At 56.7% G+C, this 23,125-nt stretch overlaps 1 protein-coding gene across 2 annotated transcripts in view; it reads right to left on the bottom strand.

The window, feature by feature from the left end:
* The window catches only part of MDGA1 (MAM domain containing glycosylphosphatidylinositol anchor 1), a 58,542-nt gene that overhangs the window by 13,685 nt on the left and 21,732 nt on the right, over window positions 1–23,125 (bottom strand). For both annotated transcript variants that reach the window (XM_089333981.1, XM_051854779.3), the window contains exons 2-8: window positions 14,903–15,042; window positions 9,683–9,857; window positions 7,922–8,118; window positions 7,133–7,265; window positions 6,720–6,989; window positions 4,273–4,602; window positions 283–579 (exon numbers count right to left, since the gene is read on the bottom strand). In XM_089333981.1, the coding sequence (XP_089190107.1) occupies window positions 283–579; window positions 4,273–4,602; window positions 6,720–6,989; window positions 7,133–7,265; window positions 7,922–8,118; window positions 9,683–9,857; window positions 14,903–15,042 (1,542 nt within the window). The remainder of the gene's footprint in view (window positions 1–282; window positions 580–4,272; window positions 4,603–6,719; window positions 6,990–7,132; window positions 7,266–7,921; window positions 8,119–9,682; window positions 9,858–14,902; window positions 15,043–23,125) is intronic.

The following is a 23,125-nucleotide window of genomic DNA, read 5'->3' as shown; positions in this document are numbered from 1 at the left end:
GCCACTGGGTTTGCGCATTAAAAGGCTCTTGTGTTTGGCACAAGGTGGGTTAATTTCATCATTTTGTTATCAGGGAATGTGCACCCCTTGAGGTGCCTTCCTCCTTCAAAATCCCATTTCCACCTGTCAAGATCAAGTTATTTCTTTGTTCGCCGAGGCCCTGAAAGGAAAGACGGAGGCGCACTGGACGGTGGAAGCGAGGCCAAGGACACGCGGGGGCGTGGAGGGGGCCGGGAGGGTAGGAGCCGCGGAGGCAGCGGGGGAGGGTGCACAGGGACTCACACTGCACGTTGAGCTGCACCTGGGCCTCGCGGGGCCGCACGTTGAAGCCATTGTAGCGGGCCGTCTGGCAGCGGTAGGTCCCGCTCATGTCTCGGCTCACGCGCTCCAGCCGCAGCTTCCCGTCCGGAGTCTCCTCCAGCAGTAGCCCCGACGGCAGCAGGATGGCCTCCTTGTCCACGCGGGACCAGAGGACGGGTGGCCGTGGCTTGCCCCGCACCTCACACTGCAGCTCTGCAGGCGAGCCCTCCCGCACAGTCACCACGGCTCTGCCCTTGGGCACACTGATGGTGGGTGGCACTGCGGGGTGGGGGCGCAAAGAGCAGTGGAGTTAGGGCGCCACGGCCCTGGCCCCTGCGGGGGTGCTCCTGCCTTCCTCCCTCCTCCCAGGCTTCCCACGGTCCGGCCCCCAGGGGCTCCCAGCTCTGAAGGAACCCTGCCACCTTTCAAACACTTCCACTAAACGTCTCTTCTCTCTCCTACCCCCACTTAAAGCCCTCGTCCTTCTTGCCATGGTCTGCCCCACATTCTCCTTCTTCCTCCCCAAGCAGTGCAATGCCTGGCTCTCTCAGGGCACTCAGAATAAAGACTTCTCTTCCCCGCCTGCCTGTGGCTAGCGGTGGCCACACACCTACACTCTGGCCTGCAGGAGATGAGGGGCAGTGAGTCTTTAAAAGCAGCAGCTGTGTCCCTCCTCTCCATCGCCCCCCCCCCCCCAAGCATGCAGACAGCTGCAGCTGGAGCTGCCATTGTGGACAGGGTGGCCGGTGCTAAGGATGATGGAACAGCAACCCAGACGGAGCCTGCGGCCCTGAGGGCTTGTTGGAGCAGAGCCACCAGCCAGCCTCCCTGGAGGAAGAATTGCCGAGCCAGCTTGTGAGAGTCACAGTGGGGGATTCATAACTGAATCGACCCAACCCAGCACCCGGCTCAACCCGAAGGTCTTTGCAAGACCTCCACGGGTCCCATCCTGCACCACTTCAAGCAAAGTAAAATGTACTCATGCATTAACATTAAAATAGCTAAGCCGCTGCTTATGATGCCAGCATGTCCTGGCTGCTCCACTTCTGATCCAGCTCCGTTTACTGAGCCTGGGAGAGCAGCAGAAGATGGCCCAGGTGTGTGGGCCCCTGCCATTCCTGGCTCCTGGCTTCAGCTTGGCCCAACCCTGGCTGTTGCAGCCATTTGGGGAGCGAACCAGCAGATGGAAGATCTCTCTCTCTCTAATCCTACCTTTCAAATAAATAAATCTTTTCAAAATGCCTTAAGTATAATCAAATATGAAGTGATTTTTTAAAAAAAGATTTATTTATTTGAAAGTCAGAATTAGAGAGAGGGAGAGACAGAGAGAAAGAGATCTTCCATCTGCTGGTTCATTCCCCAAATGATTGCAATAGCCAGGGCTGGGCTAGACAAAAGCCAGGAGTTTCATCTGGGTCTCCCATGCGGGTGCAGGGACCCAAAGACTTGGGCCATCTTTTGCTGCTATCCCAGGTGCATTAGCAGAGAACTGGATTGCAAGTAGAGCAGCCAGGAACCAAACTGGCGCCTATACAGGATGCGGGTGCTGCTGATGTCAAATTAATCCACTGTGCCCCAGCGCCGGCCCCTGGAGTGATTGTTTGTACAGCTGTCTGTAGGCAAGCTGAGGCCAGTTATCTAATTAGCATAATTTAAGCTCCATAAACACTTACACACTTACTGACTTTAATTCTGAAGTCTTTCTCCTTGTGTTTTGGAGCCAATTAATTTCTCTTCCCCGGTCTAAATCATTTGCACGGGTCCTTAGAAAGCTTCCATGCTGCGGGCAGCGGCCCTCACCTGTCTCTAAACCTCCCAGCTCCTGACACTTCCACACCCCCCACAGCTCAAGAGCTGTCTCTGCTTTCAAGGCCTTGGGTTAAGGCACAAACTCTCCAGCTCTGCAAAGATGACTTTTGTGCCAGGCCTCTGGCATTCCCTGGCTTTGTGTGCCATCTCTTGTCCTGTGTCCCAGCCGAGGGACCCACTTGTAAGGAATACCCTCCCTGTACACAAGTCTTTTCCACAAAAGAGGCTGCTACAGCCTCTCGTGGGCTTGTCTGACCCCCAGCTGGCCAATTCCCGCTCCCACTCCCAACTCACTCACAGCACGCCTCCTCTGGGAGCCCCTGGCCGGCGTCCCCAGGTAGCCTGTCCCTCCTCCTTTAGCATCTTCCAGGATGTCCACAGGACCCTCCCACGTCACATGTCCAAGGCCTGCCTCTTTCCTGCCTCGCCCCTCCCCTCTAACGTGGCCAGGCAGCGAGCCCTTCAGAACAGCTGGCATCCGTGCCTGAGCCTCCAGCTTCTCACCCAGGGCTCAGCACACAGCTGTTTCCAAAAAAGAACAGTGGAATCGCTGGAGTTCCAGTCCTCTCCCACTCCTTCCTACCCTCTCCAGTTTTACCCAGCCTTTCCTTGTGGCGGTCTGATCCAGTCTCACCAAGACAACCCGAGGCCCAGAGAGACGACGGGCCAAGGGAAGAAATACCGCCAATACTTATTAGTCTTCCTTTCTGCAGGTGGGCACTGGGTGACAGCTGCCAAAGTCAGCCTGCCCCTCGGCATGCTGCTGGGATGCAGACAAGATGCTGCGGCCACTACCCAGGTATAAACTCTCCGCTGGGGGCTGACGGCAGGCTCCGCCACTTACTATCGTCCAACCTGGGCAAAGTTCTCAAACTTCCCAAGTTCAGGTCCTTCATGAAGGACAAACTATGGTGCGGCAAGGGAAATCACAAACACGAGACAGATTTCTGTGAGATCAGCACACACACACAGTAAACGCTCAAGAAGTGCTAGCCATTATCACACCATCATTACTCCGGGGCTAAAGAGCCAAGTCTCGGAGCAGGGCATTTTGCTAGTGGTTGAGACACCACTTGGGACATCTACATCCCAAACCGAAGTGCCAGGTTGGCTCCACTTCCGATTCCAGTTGCCTGCCGATGCACGCCTGGGAGACAGCAGGTGATGGCTGAAGGACTTGGGTCCCTGCCACCCCCATGGAAGACCTGGATCGAGTTCCTGGGTCCTGGCCCAACACCACTGTTACAGGCATTTGGGGACTAAACCAGCAGATGGGAGATGTATTCCCTCCCCACCACCCCCGCTTCCTTCCCTCTCCATTTCAAATAAAAAAATAAAAGTTTCCAACAAACCGAGTCCTAACCACAGCCTATGTTATGGGCTGGATCATGTGACCCTAAATCTGCATGTTGAAGTCCTAGCCCCCGGCACCTTGGAATGCGACTGCGTGTGGCCACCCTGCCTTTAAAAAGGTCATTTAAGCTGTAAGAGGTGGCTAAGGTGGCCCCGACCCAGTCTGACGCAGATACACATAAAAGACCACATGAAGACACAGGGAGAAGGCGGCTGCCCCCTAAGCCAGGGGGAGCCCTCAGAAGGAATCAACCCTGCCAACGCCTTGATCTCGGACTTCTGGACGCAAAAACTGTGAAAAACTGATTGCTATTGCCTAAGCCACCCAGACTGTGATATTTTGTCATGGCAGCTTCCACAAACTAAAGCAGCCTCGGTGCCTTCTCCCAATCTTCTCACTCCATTCTCCCAGCTGCCACAGTCTCCAGTTCCCTTACCAGCCTCAGGGCCTTTGCACATGCTCATTCCTCAGTCCACACCGCCCGATCCTCCCTGGCTCTCCTTTGCCTAGAAAAATCCTAGCCTTACCTCTCGGGTCTCAGCTGAAATGCGTGATCTCAGGGACCCTTTCCAGACTCTCACGTGTCAGGTTTGTGATCATCCACTTATCTGTGAGACTTCCTGAGGCATGCTTGCCTTCCTGCTAAGTTCAATGAGCACAGAACCTGTTTTGCTCACTGTTCCACTGCAGGGCCTAGTATAGCGCCTGGCAAATAACGGGCTCAACGGGTGTGTGCGGCTTGAAAAAATGCCCCCATCTCCCCACTCGGGGACTCTCCAACGCCTTCACGCCTCCCCCGCGCTGCCCACCTGTCTCGGAGGAGATGTTGACCTCGACACTGAGGTCCGGCACGGGCGCCCCGGGGAAGGAAGCCATGCACAGGTAGGTGCCGTAGTCGCTGAAGTGCAGGTCGATGAGCTCCAGGCTGCTGGTGACGGCCGGCAGCTCGGGGTCATTGCGGGTCACCAGCAGTCGCTTGGACATGCGCGCCGGCTTGCCGTTCTTGAACCACTGGTAGGTCACCTTCTCCTGGGGCACTGCGTCCACGTGGCAGGACAGCTTCAGGTCCTGGCCCAGCTGTATGTTCTCACTCTCCTTGATCATATCAGGAGTGATCTGGAACGTGGCGTTCTTCATGGCTGCGTGCGGACAGGAGGGAACAGTGGCCAGGGCTGGCCCAGAGCCAGGGGTCCATGTTCTAGCTCCACCGACCTAGCTCCTCCCCTCAAACTGGCCCTCCCGGTTGCTGGAGACTCCCCTCTACCAGGAGAGCCCCCAGCACTTTCCTCGGCTTGGAAGTTGCTCTGTCTGCTCAGATGTTTTAAAAAGTTGGACAAAGCTCACTGCAGGAAAGCAGGTTTCCTGGTAACCATGACCCTCAGGGCTCGAAGCTCGTCACACGGATTTACTCACTCAACACGGCCTGCAATCTTCAAGGTGTCTTTGCTGGCCCATTTTACAGAGGGGGCAACTGAGGCTGGAGCTGTTTAAGTAACCTGCCCCCACGTCACCACTTTCAAACTCCAGTCAGAGCCTGCAGACTCTTGATTGCTATGCTGCTTTATTTTTATTGTTTTAAACCTTGAATATGCAAATTAGAAATATGGAAGAATGTACCAGAATATAACACTGGTTCTAAGCAGAGAGTTGAACTGAGGGTAACTGAATCTAATCTGTACATTTTACCCTTTATGCTGTTCGATTCCTTGCAACTAGTTGGCGCAACTTTTATATATAAAAGGTCAATACAATCATTTACATGCAATTGCATAAAAACACAGGGTTGGGAAAGAAAAGGGTCTGGCCTCTTTAGAAAGACTTGGATTGTGTTTGAAGCAAGCCAAGAGTTAAGAGCTCTTAATGGGCTGGATGGGACCCTGGCACAACAGCCATGAGCCAGGACTGCACTTGGCACAGCAGGCTGCATAGGCACCCGAGTGTGGCCTAAGCACTGGGTGTCAATTAGAGCTCAACAGCCAGGGCTTTAAAGGCTACACGGAATTACGTGGAGAAAAGTAGTCTTCCGATGGGAAAGAACCATCGGTGGGAAAAGCAGTCATCAGAGAGCCACAGTCTCATTTTGATTAACAAGTCATGGAAAGGGGCCGGCGCTGTGGCACAGTGGGTAAAGCTGCCGCCTGCAGTGCCAGCATCACATATGAGCACCGGTTCGAATCCAGCTGCTCCACTTCCGATCCAGCTGCCTGCTAATGCGCCTGGGAAAGCAGCAGAGGGTGGCCAAAGTCTTTGAACCCCTGTACCCATGTGGGAGACCCAGAGGAAGCTCCAGGCTCCTGGCTTCAGACCGGCCTAGCTCCAGCCATCACGGCCACTTGGGGAGTGAACCAGCAGATGGAAGACCTCTCTCTCTCTGCCTCTGTCTCTCTGTAACTCTGCCTTTCAAACAAATAAATAAATTTTTTTACAAGAAGAAGCAGTCATGGGAAGCCAGCTTCTCTCCGTGAGGAGTGTCAGAAACAGCCTGGTCAGTCAGTGGGGGATGAACAAAGAGCCTGTCCTCAGAGGTGCTCCACTGAATTCAACAGCTGTGCTTGCAAGTACTAAAGAAAGCAGCCTGGGTCTTTGAAAGAAAGGAAAAAGACCTAAAGCTGCAAAAGCAAAAGAATTCAAAGTTTTCTTCTTAAATGACAACAGCGAAATCCAGATCAGAGGGAGCAGCTAATGATGACTCTGAGGCTGAGGTTTAGTAAGGGAAATGTGTCTCCTTCGGTAGTCCAGCCTCCAAGTTTTGTGTATTTCCACACTTAGCAATTGTCTTCAGGTATAATTAAATGCTTTGCTCATACAGATTTATCTATATGGAACTGTGTGTTCTTTTCACTTAAATTCAGTTAATAATGAAGAAACCACTGTGCAAAGAGGAAGCCAAGAAATTTCCCTGCTGGTCCAGAATGTCCACATTTAGCTTTTACTGCAGCCTCAGTTTCCCTATTTAAAAACAAAAAGTAGGTAATTACCACCAGCCCTTCCTACTTCTCGGATTGCTGAGGTTAAGTTGGGAAATGCCAATTGCAAACTATACACAAACTTTTACACCTATTCGGATCCTCCTGCCATCTGCTAGCAGACAGCTGAATTGTGGATAGAGCAAAGTTCTTGGGGACAAGCCTCCTCCACATATGTCCCCTACCAAAGGGAAGCAGGCAGGCCCCTGTCCCAGCTCCTGGTGGCTCCTGGAGGCCAGGGTCCCCACCTGCCTCACAAGGTCCCTCCCAGCCCTCCCAAGGCCACGTACATCGCACGAGCAGGTTGACCGTCTTCTTGGCAGGGTTGCCCACGTTGTTGGTGGCTGTGCAGTTGTAGTAGCCAGAGTCCCGGGCCTGCACCGAAGGGATGCTGAGGATGCCACCCTGGGCCAGAGCACCCAAGGGCAGTGGGCCGGGCCCGTGGGACCACTGCAGCTGGGGTAGGGGATCGCCGCCCATCAGCAGACACTGCACCGTCACGTTCTCCCCAGGGTTCACCACCAGCGTCTCGTTCACGGACAGCTTCAGGGCTGGCGGTGCTAGGGGAACAAGGAGGTGGGATCTTAGGAAAGATGGATGGGGAGAAGACAGGGAGCCAGGCAGAGGGGTTGGGGAGGCACCATCTCCTCGTTGGGAGGTTGATCCGAGTAGGCAAGGGGTACGGGTGGGCAGGTGCCTGTACCTGTGGTGTTGGTGAGCCGGAAGGTGATGGCCTTGTCTGGGATGCCACACACATTGCGCACAGACACCTGGCAGGTGTAGCTGGCGTAGTCCTGGGGCCGCAGGTTCTTCAGCTTCAGAACCTTGGTTTCCCCCTGGGCAGCAAGGACCACTGGGGTGAGGGGCTGCTTGAGTCTCCCAGGAACCCTGCCACTCCCCCTCCGGCTTCAGAGGCTATGGCCAACTCCTGCTCTCAATCCCATCCCCACCTCCACCCACCGCGGGGCTCTGAGCCTGGGCTTCTCTGCACCTGAGGCTGCCGGGGTGCACTCTGGGGGACCAGGACTCAGCATTGCCATTCTGGGACATGTTGGGGTGAGGAGGCAAACCTGCTGTGTGTCACAACCCACACAAACACGAGGTTGACCCTCGGAGAGCCTTCCCTGGCAGGACGGCATCACCCCCATCACTTGGGGCTGCAGGGGCCATGGGAAGAGAACGCATCTCTTTGTTCCCAGCCCTTGTGTGTCTGTGCACAGCTTCCCAACCCTTGGCCAGCCAGCGGTGGGCAGGGATGACTGGCCTGTCTCTAGGGTGCCTTTTCCTAACCGGCAACACCCGGGGAGCACATGCTTCCCCAGGGACGCTCCCATCCTCATCGCTGCTCCCTGACCATTAATCCCTGTTTTTTTCTGCCCAGGCTGTGTGAACTCCAATCCAAATGCGTGCTCCCCAAGTCTGGGCCCCCAGGATTCCCTCCCTCGTGGGTGCACCATTGGGAGGGTGGGGCGAGCCAGCTGCCCGTCCTGACCTGGGTGTAGAGGGGTTCGTAGATGTCGACCCCATTGTCCTGGCTGTGGGACAGCGTGTCGGAGCCCCGCTTCCAGATGAAGCGGGCGGGCGGGTTGGAGTTGACCGTGCAGCGCAGGAACACCGTCTTCTCCTGGTAGAAGTTGCCCCGCACGTCGCTCACCGTCTGGTGCACAGTGAGCACCGGCTCGTCCAGGTCTGCAAGGCGGGGTCAGCACGCAATCAGGAAGGGGCGACCCCAAGGAGACTTGGGTACTTGGCAGCCCACAGCCGAGCTGCCCCCAAGGGGGCACTTCCAGGGAGCCATGTGTCCCCCCCAGGCCCTATTTGCTAGACCAACCCATTGGAGGCAGGGGTCTGCATCCGATGGCTTCCCAGACTCGCCCCAGCCATCCCTCCCCAGAGACCTGCCTCGGGGTGCCTAGCTCTATGCCTTCCCACCACGGGGTGGAGAGAGCAGCTGCAGCCTGGAAACCAGGAAACCCGGTTCCTTCGTAGTGGGACCTGCCTAAGTCCCTTATCTCTCCGGGCCTTAGTGCCCACGTTGGAAAATCAGACAAGTTTGGTGGCTCTCAGCCCTGTTTGTATGCAAGAACCACATGGAAATGTTCCTTTTACTACTGAGGCCTGGCTAAGGCTATTGATGATGTCAGAGGCCAGAACGCGGCTTGTCTCAGGGGGTTACTGACGGGAGAGGGCACGAGGGAACTTTCCAAGGTCCTGGACATGCCTTGAACTGGATGGCGTTCACACACACACACACACACACACACACACCCATGCACACACATACACGCACACACACACAACCAATGAAAAGTACACTTCAGGTGTACTCTAATGGATGTAGGTTAATCCTCAATTTTTAAAGAGTTTAAGGAAAAATGCTGATGTCAGTCCCCCTCCTCCATCCATTCCATCAGAATCCCGAGGTGGGGGAGGGCTGAGCATCACCGTTTTTTACAGATTCCCCCTAGAGATTCTCCTGTACGCCAGGGTTGTGAACCACAGTCACCAACAGTCCACATCCCAACACCCTACAGTGGATGTCCTACATCCTACAATGGAGAATCCCACAGCCCACCTGAACAGAAGCCTTAGCCAAGGCCAGGAGTGCAGGTGGTCAGTGGGGAGGCTGCCAGTCCCTCCCAACACCAGTGACCCTGGAAATGACCTCAGTCACTGACGAGGGACATGAATGAGACCCAGGGCACCACTGTACATAGGTAGCAGGTAGGATGGCTACACAGGTGGTGGCACGCAGCGACAGAGGCTCCTGGGGCTAACACAGAGCGAGGTAGGGGCTGGAGCACTTCCATTCAACCAGCAGCGAGGACTGAGGGTGTGTGGTCCTTCCTACGGGTGGCAGGGAAGGCTCGGTGCTGACCCTGGGGCCAAGCTGAGATGTGAGGACGGTAGGAGACCCGTCCTCAGCTAGATCCACGCCTGCAGATGTATCACACGCCCGTGGTACCTTGGTTTCCTCATCTGTGAAAGGGGCAGTATCCAACCCATCCTGCTGCCCTGGCCACCTTGCTGGGTGTCTCAAGGCCATTCGGGATTAGGTGGGACCGTGTAAAAGGTACAGGGAGGTACACAGCCGAGGGAGAGCAGAACCACCCCCTCTGGGCTCCAACAGAGGAGGGTGCTATTGTCTTGCTCTTGCCGATTGCCCCTTCTCCATGCCCACTCCTCAGTTGAGCCCCCCCACCCCACTCCACCCCGAGCAGCCCCCTGGGGCTCCGGGAGGGCCTCCACTCACACTGCACGTCCACGCGGATGGACTTGATGGCCGGCACGCCCACGCCGTTCTCGGCCTTGCAGTAGTAGCGGCCACCCTGCGTGCGTGCGATGCGCTCAATGCGCAGAGTCTCGTTAAACACCGACGTCTCCTGGAACTTGTCCGATGCACTGCCCGCCGTCTTGGTCCACCGCACCTGGGCCAGTCCGGGCAGGGCAGGGTCAGATCCTGCAGGAGGTGGGGACACCTCGGGGCTGGACACCCTGCAACAGCCCCCTGCCACGGCTGCCTGTGGGGTGCAGGCAGGCCTAGGAAAGGGACCCAAGCAGACTGGCCACGATGCACAGACGGGTCAGGCGGCTGCACAGGGAAGGGCCTGGGGAACCCAGGTCAGACTACGGGAGTGCACACCACACTGGCTGGCTGCAAGGGTAAGACTCTGATAACATTGTTATTCCACTTCCTGGCTCGGCAGCCTGGGCTAGCTCACTTGTCTCAGCTGTGAGAGGCGGCTGTGCTAGCCAGCTTGCAAGATGGCCTCCTGGGCCTCACACCCTCCTGTCCTGGGCAGGGGTGTGTGTGACCAGTGATACAGAGCAGGAAAACAGCAATAGTGCGTCACCGCCAGCATTAGGGGTCAAAGGGGGACTTCCGCCCTGGTGCCTCTCTCAGGTCACTTGCTCTGGGGAAAGCGGCTCACACGTCCTGCGTGGCCTCTGGAGGGGCACTTAGGGGGAACAGAGTTGGCATGGACATGGGTCCTCCAGCCCTAGGCATCCTCAGCCGACTACATCCCTGGCGGATACCTTGACTGCAGCCTTGGGAGAGACCCTGGTTCTGGCCAAGTGGTGCCCGAATTCCTGTCCTTTCAAAGGAACTGTGGGAGAGAGAGATCGTTGCTTTCAGCTCCTGAATTTTGGAGTATTTGTTATGCAGCAATAACTAATGGGAGGGTACCTCAAAAAGTTCACAGAAAATACAGTTAAAGCTAAGTCTGGAGCGGGCATTTGGTGCAGTGGTTAAGAGGCCACTTAGGGGAGCCGGCGCTGTGACGTAGCGGGTAAAGCTGCCACCTGCAATGCTGGCATCCCATATGGGTGCCGGTTTGAGTCCCAGATGCTCCACTTCCGATCCAGCTCTCTGCGATGATCTGGGAAAGCAGTAGAAGATGGCCCAAGTCCTTGGGCCCCTGCACCCACATGGGAGACCCGTAAGAAGCTCCTGGCTTCAGATTGGCTCAGCTCTGGCCATTGTGGCCATTTGGAGAGTGAACCAGCAGATGGAAGACCTCTCTCTCCCTCCCTCCCTCCTTCCCTGTGTGTGTGTGTGCATGTGTGTGTGTCTGTAACTCTGCCTTTCAAATAATAAACAAATAAATCTTTAAAAAAAAAAAAAAGAGGCTACTTAGGTCACCTGCATCCCATATCACAGTGCCTGTGTTCAAGTCCCAGCTCCATTCCTGATCCCAGTGCACTGCTAATGCTCACCCTGGGAGGCAGCACGTGATGGCTCAAGCACTTGGGTCCCTGCCACCCACATGGGAGACCCAGATGGAGTCCCTGGCTCCTGGCTTCAGGTTGACCTAGTCCCCCGCTGCTGTGAACACTGGGAGAATAAACCAGAAAATGGAAGCTCAGGCTCTCTCTCGCTCTTGCTCTCTCTCTCTCTCTCTCTCTCCCCCTGCCTTTCAAATAAATAAATAAATTTTAAACCTAAAAGGTAAGTTTATTTTGTCGCCAAAAAGAATTTTTGAAATCCTATGTATGAGGGGTCTATGGACATGAATATTATAAGGAGCTGCATGGATTTCAAAAATGTTGGAAAGGGCCACAAATATGGTTTTTTTGTTTGTTTGTATGCGATGTTTTAGGGCTTTGTTGTGGTTTGTGTGGATGGAATTTGTTTACACGTCACTCAAGGCTAGTTTTCTCCATCTGAGAGTTCCTAGCTTTCTTTAGTCCCACACAAATCTCAGTCTTTCTCTCTGTCTCCCCTAGCCTCCTTCTGGCGTGCCTGCATCTGTTGTAGCTCCTCGTTCATCACTTTTCTACATCTTCCATCTCTGTCTTCTCCAACCTGCATAATGGCTGACTTCCCTAGACCATCCAATTCACTAATTTTCTTTTTAGCTAGCTCTAGAGTGTTGAGCCCAAATTTTTGAAAGTTTATTTATTCGTTTTTATCTGAAAGGAAGAGAGAGCGAGAACAAGTCAGAACCACTGGTTCACTTCCCAAGATGCCTGCAACAGCCAAGGCTGGGCCAAACCAAAGCCAGGAGACAAGAGCTCCATCCAAGTCTCCTCAACAGGTGGCAGGGGCCCAACCACCTTGAGCCATCACCTGCTGCCTCCCAGGATCGCATTAGCAGGGAGCTGGATGGACAGCAGAGGTGGGACTTGGTGTGGGCGATATGCATGTGGGTGTCTGAGCAGCAGCTTAACCCACCGTGCTTCAACACCCACCCCTGAGGCCACATTATCTTACGGACTGTATCACTTTTATATCTTGGAGTTCTATTTGCTTTGCCCGTATCTGAGTCATCAGTTTTATCACGTCCTGCCTTACAGACTGCATTCCTTCCAGGATTCCCCCTAATATTTCAAACAGACTTATTTTGAATTGCCTTTCAGGTTGCTTTATTTTCCCTATTGTAGCTATGAATTGGTCGATTTGCTGGGTCTATGGACTGGTTCTCCTAGCAGTGTATTTTAAAATGTGTTTCAAAATGTTCTCTGTGGGCTCATATTCCGTGGGATTATCTTCCACGGAAGTCCCACTGGGGCCCTTCCAGGCCTGTCTGTGATGTGGTTTTTTTTGGTTGCCTATGCCCAAGATAATGGGTTCAAAGATTCTGGCCAGTTTTCATGCTAGTTTCTCAACATAGGGCTCCCTTGCCATCTGGATACTGCAAGGCCCAGGTGTAGGATTAAGCTGTCTCCTAGGTAACTTTGCATCCACGCCCTGGAGCAGAAAGTCTGTTTCCTGCTGGGACCCTGGGCTGGGGGCCAGAAACCTCCTGGTCCCACTCACAGGTGGTGCCATTCTTGTTGTGCGTCCAGCTTTAGGCTGAGTCCAGTTCTACCTCCCATGCAGGGATGGACCTGTGGCCTCAACGCCCAACTCCCCTCACGTTTGTATTAAAGGACTATGGTGTGGGTGCGGCGCCAGCTTCTCTAAGGCCCAGCTTCTCCAACAGCTGCTCACTGCCATTGCTATAGACGCCCTCTGCACTCCCCCCTGCTCTTGTTCCTCGTCTGGAGTGAGGAATTCCATGTCCACTGGGCCCCCATCCTGACCATAACGTGGGCCAGGAGATGATGCGTCCCCTATGAGGCTGGATGCCACGCGAGGGCAGGAGCTAGAGCCACGTCTTCGGGAACCACCCCCGTGGTCGGCACGCAGCAGGTGCTCAACACAGGCTGGTGGTCACAAAGCAAGCAGAAGAGAAGGCAGAAGGCAATTCAGGAAAGGTAAGCACAGTGGCTAGCGCAGGAGCAAAGCAGGTACACCTGGAGCAGCAAGTGTGCTCACAGCACAGGGCATAAGGTGGGTGGCCTGGGAGGCAGGGCAGGAGAGGCAAGTGCAGACCAGGTTACAGAAGGTCTTCAACCCCACGCCAGGAGCGTGACTGGGTTTGGTTAGTGACGGGGGAGCCTCTAAAGATTTCTGAGCAGGGAGCGATAGGACAGAGTAGGCTGGGTATAAGCACACTCCTGAATGCGAGGTGGGGAGAGGCAGGAGGCTGGGAGGCCAGTTCTGCGCCTACTGCAGTGGTTCAAGGGACAGGCGCAGAGGTATGACCTGGGGATGTAATATGAGGAGCAGAGAGGGAGGAGAGCCATGCAAGAGCTATTGATAGAACACCTGTGAGCCCGCTGAGATGTGGAGAGCGAGAGGGGGCAGAGCCAAACATGAGCCCAGGATGGAAACACAAAGTCAAGCTCACGTGCACAGAGGCATGGCCATGAATCACTCATGCATGGGGATAGCCAAGGGGCCGCCCAGAGGTGGCCAGTGCAACCCTGGCTTCCAGGGAGGCCTTCGCCACCTTCATGGCCACCCCGACCTCTATCTGCGGCGCTGGTTTCACTTCTAGACAAGCTTTGAGAAGCTGTAGGCAGCGGTTAGGGTTTCAGGTGCAAAGAGTCTTCCAGGCCAGCGCCTCAGCTCACTTGGCTAATCCTCTGCCTGTGGCACCAGCACCCCGGAGTTCTAGTCCCGGTCGGGGCGCCGGTTCTGTCCCGGTTGCTCCTCTTCCAGGCCAGCTCTCTGCTGTGGCCCGGGAGGGCAGTGGAGGATGGCCCAAGTGCTTGGGCCCTGCACCCGCATGGGAGACCAGGAGGAAGCACCTGGCTCTTGGCTTCGGATCAGCACAGTGCGCCAGCCGCAGCGACCACTTGGGGGTGAACCAACGGAAAAAGGAGGACCTTTCTCTGTGTCTCTCTCTCTCACTAACTCTGCCTCTCAAAAAAAAAAAAAAAAAAAAAGAGTCTTCCAGAGCTTCCTCTCTCTCTGCTTGTCTCACAGCCAGACCTACTGACGCCACTCCTCCCCCCCAATATCCAGAAAAAGGATTTTGTGCTCCACTGTCCTTCCAGGATCCAACTGCCTCCTCTCCTGCTGCTCCGAATATTAAAGATCCTATCACATTCCCTCCCTCCCTCCACCCCCACCACCCCGCTCGCCCTGCCCCCTCCCGTCAGCTCTCAAGCTCCGTGCACTTGGCCAGCCGGTCACACACTCCACCGAGCGCTCCCGGATACTCCGATACTTGGCTTCCGGGTCTCCGAGCCTCCGAAGCACAGCGCGTGCCTGCCAGAAGCTTTGGCAAGCAGACCCTGGGTTGTCGGTCACCCGTGCAGCCCCCAGCCCAAAGATGGAGACGCTGGGAGGTGGGGTCCTCGGCGGCGGAGAACTCTGGTTCTGGCTTCAACCTCTGCTCCCACCCTCTCAAGGGCCGTGTGACCTGCAGCGTTCACCCGACCTCCCCCTCCCCAGCCTGCCGTGAAGTGGGGACTCCAACAGTGCCTCCCCCACGGCTAGGCTATAGGGAGAAAGCAGTTACCAGGCGGTGGCCGAAGGAGCATCTAGGGAGGGGTCTGCTCCCTGCGGGGCTCACAGCGCCCCCCTCCAAAGCCATCAGGGTTTGCGGCTGAACCAGCCCACGGCCGCCAGCCCCTCCCCAGGGATGTGGGAGGCCATGTCCCAGCCACTGGCCTTCTTCCCTCAGTGGGTGCTTACCTGGGGTCGCGGGTGCCCGGTGAGCAGGCACTGCAGCACGAGTGTGTCCCCCTCCCTGATGGTGTAGACGCGCTCACTCACGTTGTCCTCCTTCACCACGCACGCCTGGCCTGCGTGCACGATCTGCGCCTGCGCTGGAGCTGGTGGGACCAAGAGCCAGGCCGGAGGTTCACACCCGAGGCCGGGAGCGCCGGACCTGAGCTGCCCTCCCAGGACGTCCTCTGCCCAGGAAAGAACCTCCCGGCCAGGGTGCAGGCCAGCAGTGGAGCTGGGGAGAGACCCGTGCTCCCTAGCCAGCTCAGGCGTCTGCACATATCCGTTACTGCTCCTGCTGCAGCGCCTGGGGGACGCGGGGTGCAGCAGCACCCCTTCCCCAGGGGATCGCCCACGGCCAAAAGGAGCTGCTTAGCCACAAATGCCTGGCGATTTCCGTTAGAAAAACAGGAGAAGAAATAAGAACGCGCCCAGGAGGTGACCCCCCTCCCCAATACACATACAAGAACGCTCAGGCACACTCGTGTGCACACTCACGCACATGCGCACACACACATTGAAGGTGGGGTGACCCTGGCACTGCCGCTGTCCGCAGGCTCCCCCTGGGCACAGGCCGAGGCTGACCCTCCTAGGCCCCAGCTGCGCTCGCCTGCTTCCCTCGGTTTCTCCTGAAAGCATTTTCTCAACAAGTCGCTTGCCGCAGCCACAAACCCCAGGCTGCCCCAGCCACATCAGGCTCACCTCCCGACAGCCTCGCCCAAAGCCCCGCGCCGCAGGTCGCCCCTGCCTCTCCCCCCGGGGCCTGCTCCTTGTCTCTCGGGGCTCCCTGAGCCCGTGCCCAGCTTCATCACCAAGGCACAGAGTCCTGGGGGTTGTGGGGGGCTGGCAGCTCTCAGGGTACTGTAGCTCCACCCCTTTGACCTCTCACAGCGCCCAGGGCTGGGGGACCAAGCCTAGGACATGGCTAGGAAAGTGACTGAATTTGCCGGTGTCACAGCCCCTCCCTGGTGTCCAGCCCCATCGTCCTAAAGGCAGACCAGCCCCTGCATCGCAGCACCCAGGCACTGGGAAGGAGGGAGACAGCCCCAACCTCACACCCGCATGCTTAGGGCTGTCACAGGGCATGAGGGACACAAGGGACTACAGAGAGTTCGTGCCCTGCAGCTGTAAGATACCATACGTAGCTTCCTCCAGGAAGCACGCCATGATCGACAGGCATGCTCCATCCCTTTGTAGCCCGAATGGGCAGCACTCCCATGGTGCAATAAGGAAGAGTCAGGCCTGTGTGTCCAGCAGATTCAGCCTGCCTCTCTTTCAGCCCACCAACCCCTGAGCACAAGGCCTCGACCATGGCAGGCCATGAAGGAGACCTCCCACAAGGAGATCCTTGAGAAGGTACCAGAAGGTCAGAGGAGACAACCCCCCACACACACCCCGTCTGCTGGAGGAGGAACCACAGAGGGCTCCAAGGAGGAGGCAGCCTCTGAACCAGGCCCAAAGAGCAGGAAGACCCTGTGCTAGTGACGGGGCAGAGGTCCACACTGTGCATGACCCAGGGTAAGCCACAGGGGACCTTTGCACTTTAGTTTCTTCATTGCTAAGATGCAGAGGATGCTGCCGACCCTAAGAACTCACGGTGGTAGCTGTGGGGAGACCCTGCTAACTCGCACTGTGCTATGTCGCACAGAAGCCTGCGCTGAGGGCACAGACATGAACCGACCAGAGGCAGCCTGGCAACACACTGGGAAACTTCCCGTGGGGCAGCGACAGGAGGTGACACCGGCCGTGCTTCTCCATGAAGCCCTCTGCCAACGGAAGCAGGCTCTGCAGCCAGTGACAGCTGCCAACCACCCAGAATCTGGGCTCCAAGTGCCTGGCTCCCACAGAGAGGCTGTGTGACCCTGGGGAGGTCCGTCCACCTCTCTGAGCCTGGGACATGGACTGGGTGACTTCTGGGGTCTGCTTGAACTTGCTTTGCATTTTGCAGTCAGCACACAGTCCCTGTACAAGATGCACCCTCGGGTCTGAGGACTGAGCCTGAACCTGTCGGCTCCGGCGGGGAAAATGTGTGAGCATGACCGTGCGTGGAAGGGACAGCCATCTGCGGCCAAGGACCCCAGGAAACCTCGTCCAAAAAAGACCCCCTAAGAGAGGACGCACATGCCAGTCGCTGATAAGCCCACGGCCCGCGTGGACGTCTGCGCGAGGCCTGGGGTGCTTCTCGGTGAGGAAGACATCTGTTTAGCAGGCTCTGGTGCGAGATAAGCTGCAATCTCGGGTACTGGGGCTTGCCCTGGGCGAGGCAGCGTTGTAATGACAGAAGCTCTGGTGACTGATAAGCAACGCTGAAAAGGAGCTGGCGAAGAGGCTGGGCGCAGGTAGCACGGGACCGTTCCGCTCTGGCACAGCCTCCAGGAAGGACGGTTCCCAGTGGCTACTGCAGCTGACTGAGTATTATGCAGCTGACCTGCTCCTGGGGATGCACCCCAAAGAGAAGCGCGCCTCTGACAATCCCACAGCAAGGCGCAAGCATCTTCCCAGCAGCTTTATTTCTAACGGCGACACACAGGACCGATCAACACGTCCCTCAGCGTGGCAAGGGCAATCCAATCCGGGTACTTTTATGTAATGGAATATCACACGCAAGTGAGAGAAAAAGGCACTACTGAGCTGGTGTTGATGCCAGCATCCCATACCCAGGCGCCAGTTCAAGTCCTGGCTGCACCACCTCCAATCCAACTCCCTGTGAATGCACCTGGGGAAGCAGCGGAAGATGGCCCAAGTATCTGGGGCCCTGCTACCCACATGGGACACCCAGAAGAAGCTCCTGGCTCCTGGCTTCAGCCTGGCCTGGCCTGGCCCTGGCCATTGCAGCCATTTGGGAAGTGAAGCAGCGGATGGAGGATCTCTCTCTCTCTCTCTCTCTCTCTCTCTCTCTCTCTGTCACTGTCAGTGTCTCTCTCTGTTTCAAATAAAATAAAATGAATCTTTTTAAAAAGTGAACTACCAATTGAGGTGACTCTGGACTCTCCCGGTCCCAATCTGGGTCACAGACCCCCGACGGAAAGGAGCATAGTGTAGGAACACACGCATTCAGAATTCAAAACTGGACAAAGGGAGCTTACAGCAATAGAGGCCCTAGGATTGGGTGGGGTGGGCACAGGAGAGTCTTCTAGGGAATAGCTGGGGTCCTGTCTGGCGGATGTCTTGACACACGTGGCGGCGACGCGGGTGGGTGAACACATGTATAAAAAACGTGCCCAGGAATTGGCTGAAGATCGCACCCTAAGTGACCATTCCATTTACGAAAGAGAACGCCTTCTGTCACCGACGGAGAGACTGCATGGTGGTCCAGAAGCCATCACAACGATGGCTCCCTTCATCCCGGTTCCTACCTGATGAGCCCCTTCCCACTACCGACTCGGCTCAAGGCACGGATTCTCCTTCCGGACGGAGCACTTGCTGGTAGCAGACACCTGCACCCGCTTGGCCCTGGCATTTCGGCTTGCCCCACCCCATACACACACACCTTAAGTCTCATGAACGCGACTCGGCCCCTCCTAGACTCTGCTCGCCTTGGGAATGGCGGGGAGGACTCCGCACCCCAATTCCCCCCTCCACTGCAGCCTCCAACACCATACACAGCGGCAGCAATGGCAGCATCTGATTGGAAAGGCAACCAGACAGGGCTCTAGAGAGCACTGGTGGGGAACCATGGAGCAAGTGAGGGAGCACTATGGACGGCTTCGCCGACTCCAGAGCAGGGGCGAGAGCCTGGAGCAGTGCGCAGAGGTGAGGTCTTCCCCGGAGAGCCACAGGGAGCAGGGCTGTGGAGTCCGACATTCCGGGACTCGATCCCTGCTCTGCCGCCCTCTGGCTGGGTGACATGCGGCAAGTGCCCTGACCTCCCTGAGCCTTGGCATCAGTGAAACACAGACAGTGGTGCCTTCTCCCGTGGCTGGAGTGATGGTTGAATACCACGTGGGTAAGACAGCTGTGCTCTCTCAATAAATGACAGCGCAGGCCGGCGCCGCGGCTCACTAGGCTAATCCTCCGCCTTGCGGCGCCAGCACACCGGGTTCTAGTCCCGGTTGGGGCGCCGGATTCTGTCCCGGTTGCCCCTCTTCCAGGCCAGCTCTCTGCTGTGGCCCGGGACTGCAGTGGAGGATGGCTCAAGTGCTTGGGCCTTGCACCCGCCTGGGAGACCAGGAGAAGCACCTGGATCCTGGTTCAGATCAGCGCGGTGCGCCGGCCGCAGCGCGCCGGCCATTGGAGGGTGAACCAACGGTAAAGGAAGACCTTTCTCTCTGTCTCTCTCTCTCACTGTCCACTCTGCCTGTCAAAATAAATAAATAAATAAAATAAATGACGGCGCAGGCAGCGTTTACAATAGGAGCCAGAGACGGGGAGAGGAGACTGCAGAGGCCTGCCCCAGTGCCCTCAAAGCAGACACTGGCAGACACGTCCCATGAAACATTCAAGATTCACACTGAGGGCTAAGCAGGGCTGCGAAGTTCGAAGAGAGGTCAGTGAGAGGGAGCCCCTTCCCCATCTCCCTCTTACAATCCCAGCACACTTAGCTGTGTGGCAGCTCACACAAGCCTCAGTTTTTCTCATCTGTAAAATGGGGTTGTTGTGAGGACCAAAGAAGTAACCTGGCATCAAGGATCACAAATAGTGCCTGCTCTGCCAGAAGCAATGTGGACACACCAGCCTGTGCTAGCATCCCACAGATGACCCTGCTTCCCAGGGTCCATCGCCCACCTCGAAGCTCCAGACCTCAGTTATGAGGCAGAGAAGCAGACACCTAATCGAGTCACTCTCTCCGACAGCGGCAGAGCCAGGACTCAAACCCAGGTCCTCCATCTGCTAGGCTGGGGCTCTGGTCACTGTCCCAGTTCTCCAGGGACCACCGCCTCCAACCTCCCTTGTATCCTCGGTGGGCTGGGGTGGGGGTGGGAAGAACATGTTGCAATGCAGATTTCCAGGCCTTGCGGCAGCAACACCTCCTAATCTTACTCTTTAGGGGAGGGGTCTCTGAGTTTGCGCTGGGAACAGGCTCCCGGGGGGACCTCGGAGGCACCCTTGGATCTGACCCTCTCTGCTCGGTAGCACACTGGTAGACAGGAAACTGACCAGGATGCTGGAACAAAATATGAGTTCAAGTCTCTGCTCCGTGAGATTTTCTCCCCCACTCTCCCAAGCTCTGCCAACAAAACCTCCTGGCGAAGGGAACCAGCGTCTGACAGCCAGCGGCCAGCCACCGGGGGTCGCCACGCCCTCTGCCCGTCGGAGGCCCGGCACGGAATGTGCTGTATTAAACTCCAACAAGTCCCCCAGTGAACGCAGCTGTGGAACGCGGTTTCACCCAGTGCTTTCCACGTTTATTTGACCACAAAACCCTTCACAGAACACCTCTTCACATCCTGAACACCTCTTCCCACCTCGAGAGACGGCAGTGCTTTGTAAAACGACTGGGCAAGTGGGATCTAAGGCTTACTGCGAAGCTAACAGCCGCAGCCAGCCCACGCCCTCCCCGGCTCCTTGGCTGAGAATTGGCGAGTGGCAAGTGGCTCCAGCAACGTCACCCTTGGGGCTGAGGCAGGACACTGATGGCCTATCAGCTCACTCTCACCTCCCCTACACACTGTGTGCACCCCCACTGGTGGCTGAGGCCCGGTGGGGAACCCAAGCTGATGGGGACTGAGCCCAGCCCCTCGGGGCTCTCCAGGGAATTCCCACCGGAACTTAGGGCGTTTCCTAAGCAAGGGGCAGGAACACGACCCGCGGTGCAGAAGCAAGTGCGATGGGGGTTCCAAGAGGAGACCCCCCATGAGCCCACCTGCCCAGCCTCCATTTACGAAGGCAGATCACAGCCGGGCCACGCCGGAGCTGCAGTGCGGCTTCCTGCTCCAGGCTGGGAAACCCCCGCAAGAGCAGAGTGTGTGCGAGAGGGGCAAGGAGACGGAAGGAGGGGGCGCTGCAGACTCGCTCCCCTGAAGCTGGCTCTGTCTGCCCCCAGACAGCAGAGCAGGCGCCATCACCCTTCCTGCCGCCCCTCAGAAGTCCTGTGGAATGTCTGGGACCAGATGATACAGAATTGGGATCTGTGTTCGGGTCCTGGGTTCCATCTAGCAGTCATTCAACAAACTTCCATCGGTGTGAGGCGCTAACCCTGGTGCTGGGCGTGCAGGGAGCCACGGCACTTGGGCACCGCATGAGGGAAGCATATGATCTGGAAGAAGCAGGATAAGACTGGCACCTGCTGAGAACCAGAACTCGGTGCTATGCGTCAGGTCTCCCTCCACCCCATCCCCATAAGGTGACCATAACCATAACAGTTCCTTCATTGTCTGAGTGCTCTCTCTGTTAACTCATTTGCTGCTCATAAAGAGCCCCATTTTTTGGCCGGCACCGTGGCTCAATAGTCTAATCCTCTGCCTTGTGGCGCCGGCACACCGGGTTCTAGTCCCGGTCGGGGCGCCGGATTCTGTCCCGGTTGCCCCTCTTCCAGGCCAGCTCTCTGCTGTGGCCAGGGAGTGCAATGGAGGATGGCCCATGTCCTTGGGCCCTGCACCCCGTGGGAGACCAGGATAAGTACCTGGCTCCTGTCATCGGATCAGTGCGGTGCGCCGGCCGTGGCGGCCATTGGAGGGTGAACCAACAGCAAAAAGGAAGACCTTTCTCTCTGTCTCTCTCTCTCACTGTCCACTCTGCCTGTCAAAAAAATAAATAAAAAAAAGCCCCATTTTTCAGATGGGGAAGCTGAGGCTCAGCATGATCTCAGTAAGCTGCAGGAGGACACGCCCTGGCCTGCAATCTGTCCGGCCCCCTGCCTTTCACGGCAACCCCTGCGTGTGTCCACACCCAAGTGCCTGCCTGGCACCACGCGGGGACTCGGGGCTCAGGCTGCACACCCCAGCGCTGGCTGTGCCAGTCCCGTGCGGCATCCTGACAACCCAGGCCTCCCTCATCGATGCACCTCTGCCTTCCCAGCTCCTGGTACGCACATGTTTACCGAGCCTTTTATGCATGTAATGCAAATGGACACTTAATAATTTAGCAGAGTTAACAGTGCTGAAATATTAACAAGCTTTTCTCTTTTAATTAGCTGCTCAGAGAATGGCGGCTGGGGGCCTGGGACGAGGTTTTCCTGGGCCGCCTCCTGCCAGGGACGTTGCTCTGAGCCTCTCTCAGGGACTGTGGGCGTCTCCGGGAAATCAACCCTGCCCTATTGTGCTTTACCAAAGCCCAAGACGTCTCTAATGGGGCCAAGGTGAGTCAGCCTCGGTGGCGCGTCTGGGGGAGCCTCCACTTCTGGGCTCAAAAACCCCCCACCATCTCCTCCAGCCTGGCCCTAACACAGGTCTAGAGAAAGCACCTGCAGTCTCTCTCTCTCTCTCTTTTAAGATTTATTTATTTATTTGAAAGAGTTACACAGAGAGAGAAGGAGAGGCATAGAGAGAGGGATGCAGAGAGGGAGGGAGAGAGAGGTCTTCATCTGCTGGTTCACTCCCCAGTTGTCTACAACAGCCAGAGCTGGGCCAATCCAAAAGCCAAGAGCTTTTTCTGGATCTCCCATGCAGGTGCAAGGGCCCAAGCACTTGGACCATCTTCTACTGCTTTCCCAGGCAGAGAGCTGGATCAGAAGTGGAGCAGCCAGGACTTGAACCAGCGCCCATGTGGGATGCCGGCACTGCAGGTGGCAGCTTTACCCGCTACGCCACAGCACCGGCCCCACCTGCAGTCAGTCTTTTGACCCTTGCACCTCGGGTCAATCTCTCTCAGGTCATCAGCCTCTCCCTCTCCATCCTCCTCTTCCCTTCCCATTCTCCCAACCCTTCCAGAGACACACAAGTCACCATCCAAGCTGCCACTGAGTCACCGACCCACACTGCTGCACCTGCTCTCCCTCACGAGGCCTTTCTCGCCAGCCTAAACCGAACCCACAGGCAGCTGATCTCTCCCTGGCCCAGGTGCATGTGGCCCTGGCCTTGGGGTACAAAGGGTGCTGTCCCGGAACACAGCGAGCAGCCCCAGCTGAAAGGGTTAGCGTACCAGCTGCCACGCCATCACCATCACCACAGCTTAGCATAAACACAAGCTCTGCTTCCCTCTGCAGGTGCAGGCCTGGCCCTGTGTGCGAAGCTCACGCCCCCTGCAGGAGGGGTCCCCTAAGAAGCACCTGTGTGTAGCCGGTCCCTGTGCGCCAGCCCAGGGGCGTCCCGG

Source organism: Oryctolagus cuniculus, chromosome 5 (genome assembly GCF_051225735.1).
Source record: "Oryctolagus cuniculus isolate XC-2025 breed Fujian yellow rabbit chromosome 5, ASM5122573v1, whole genome shotgun sequence".
NCBI classification, from domain to species: domain Eukaryota; kingdom Metazoa; phylum Chordata; class Mammalia; order Lagomorpha; family Leporidae; genus Oryctolagus; species Oryctolagus cuniculus.
This window is presented reverse-complemented; position numbering and strand designations above follow the sequence as displayed.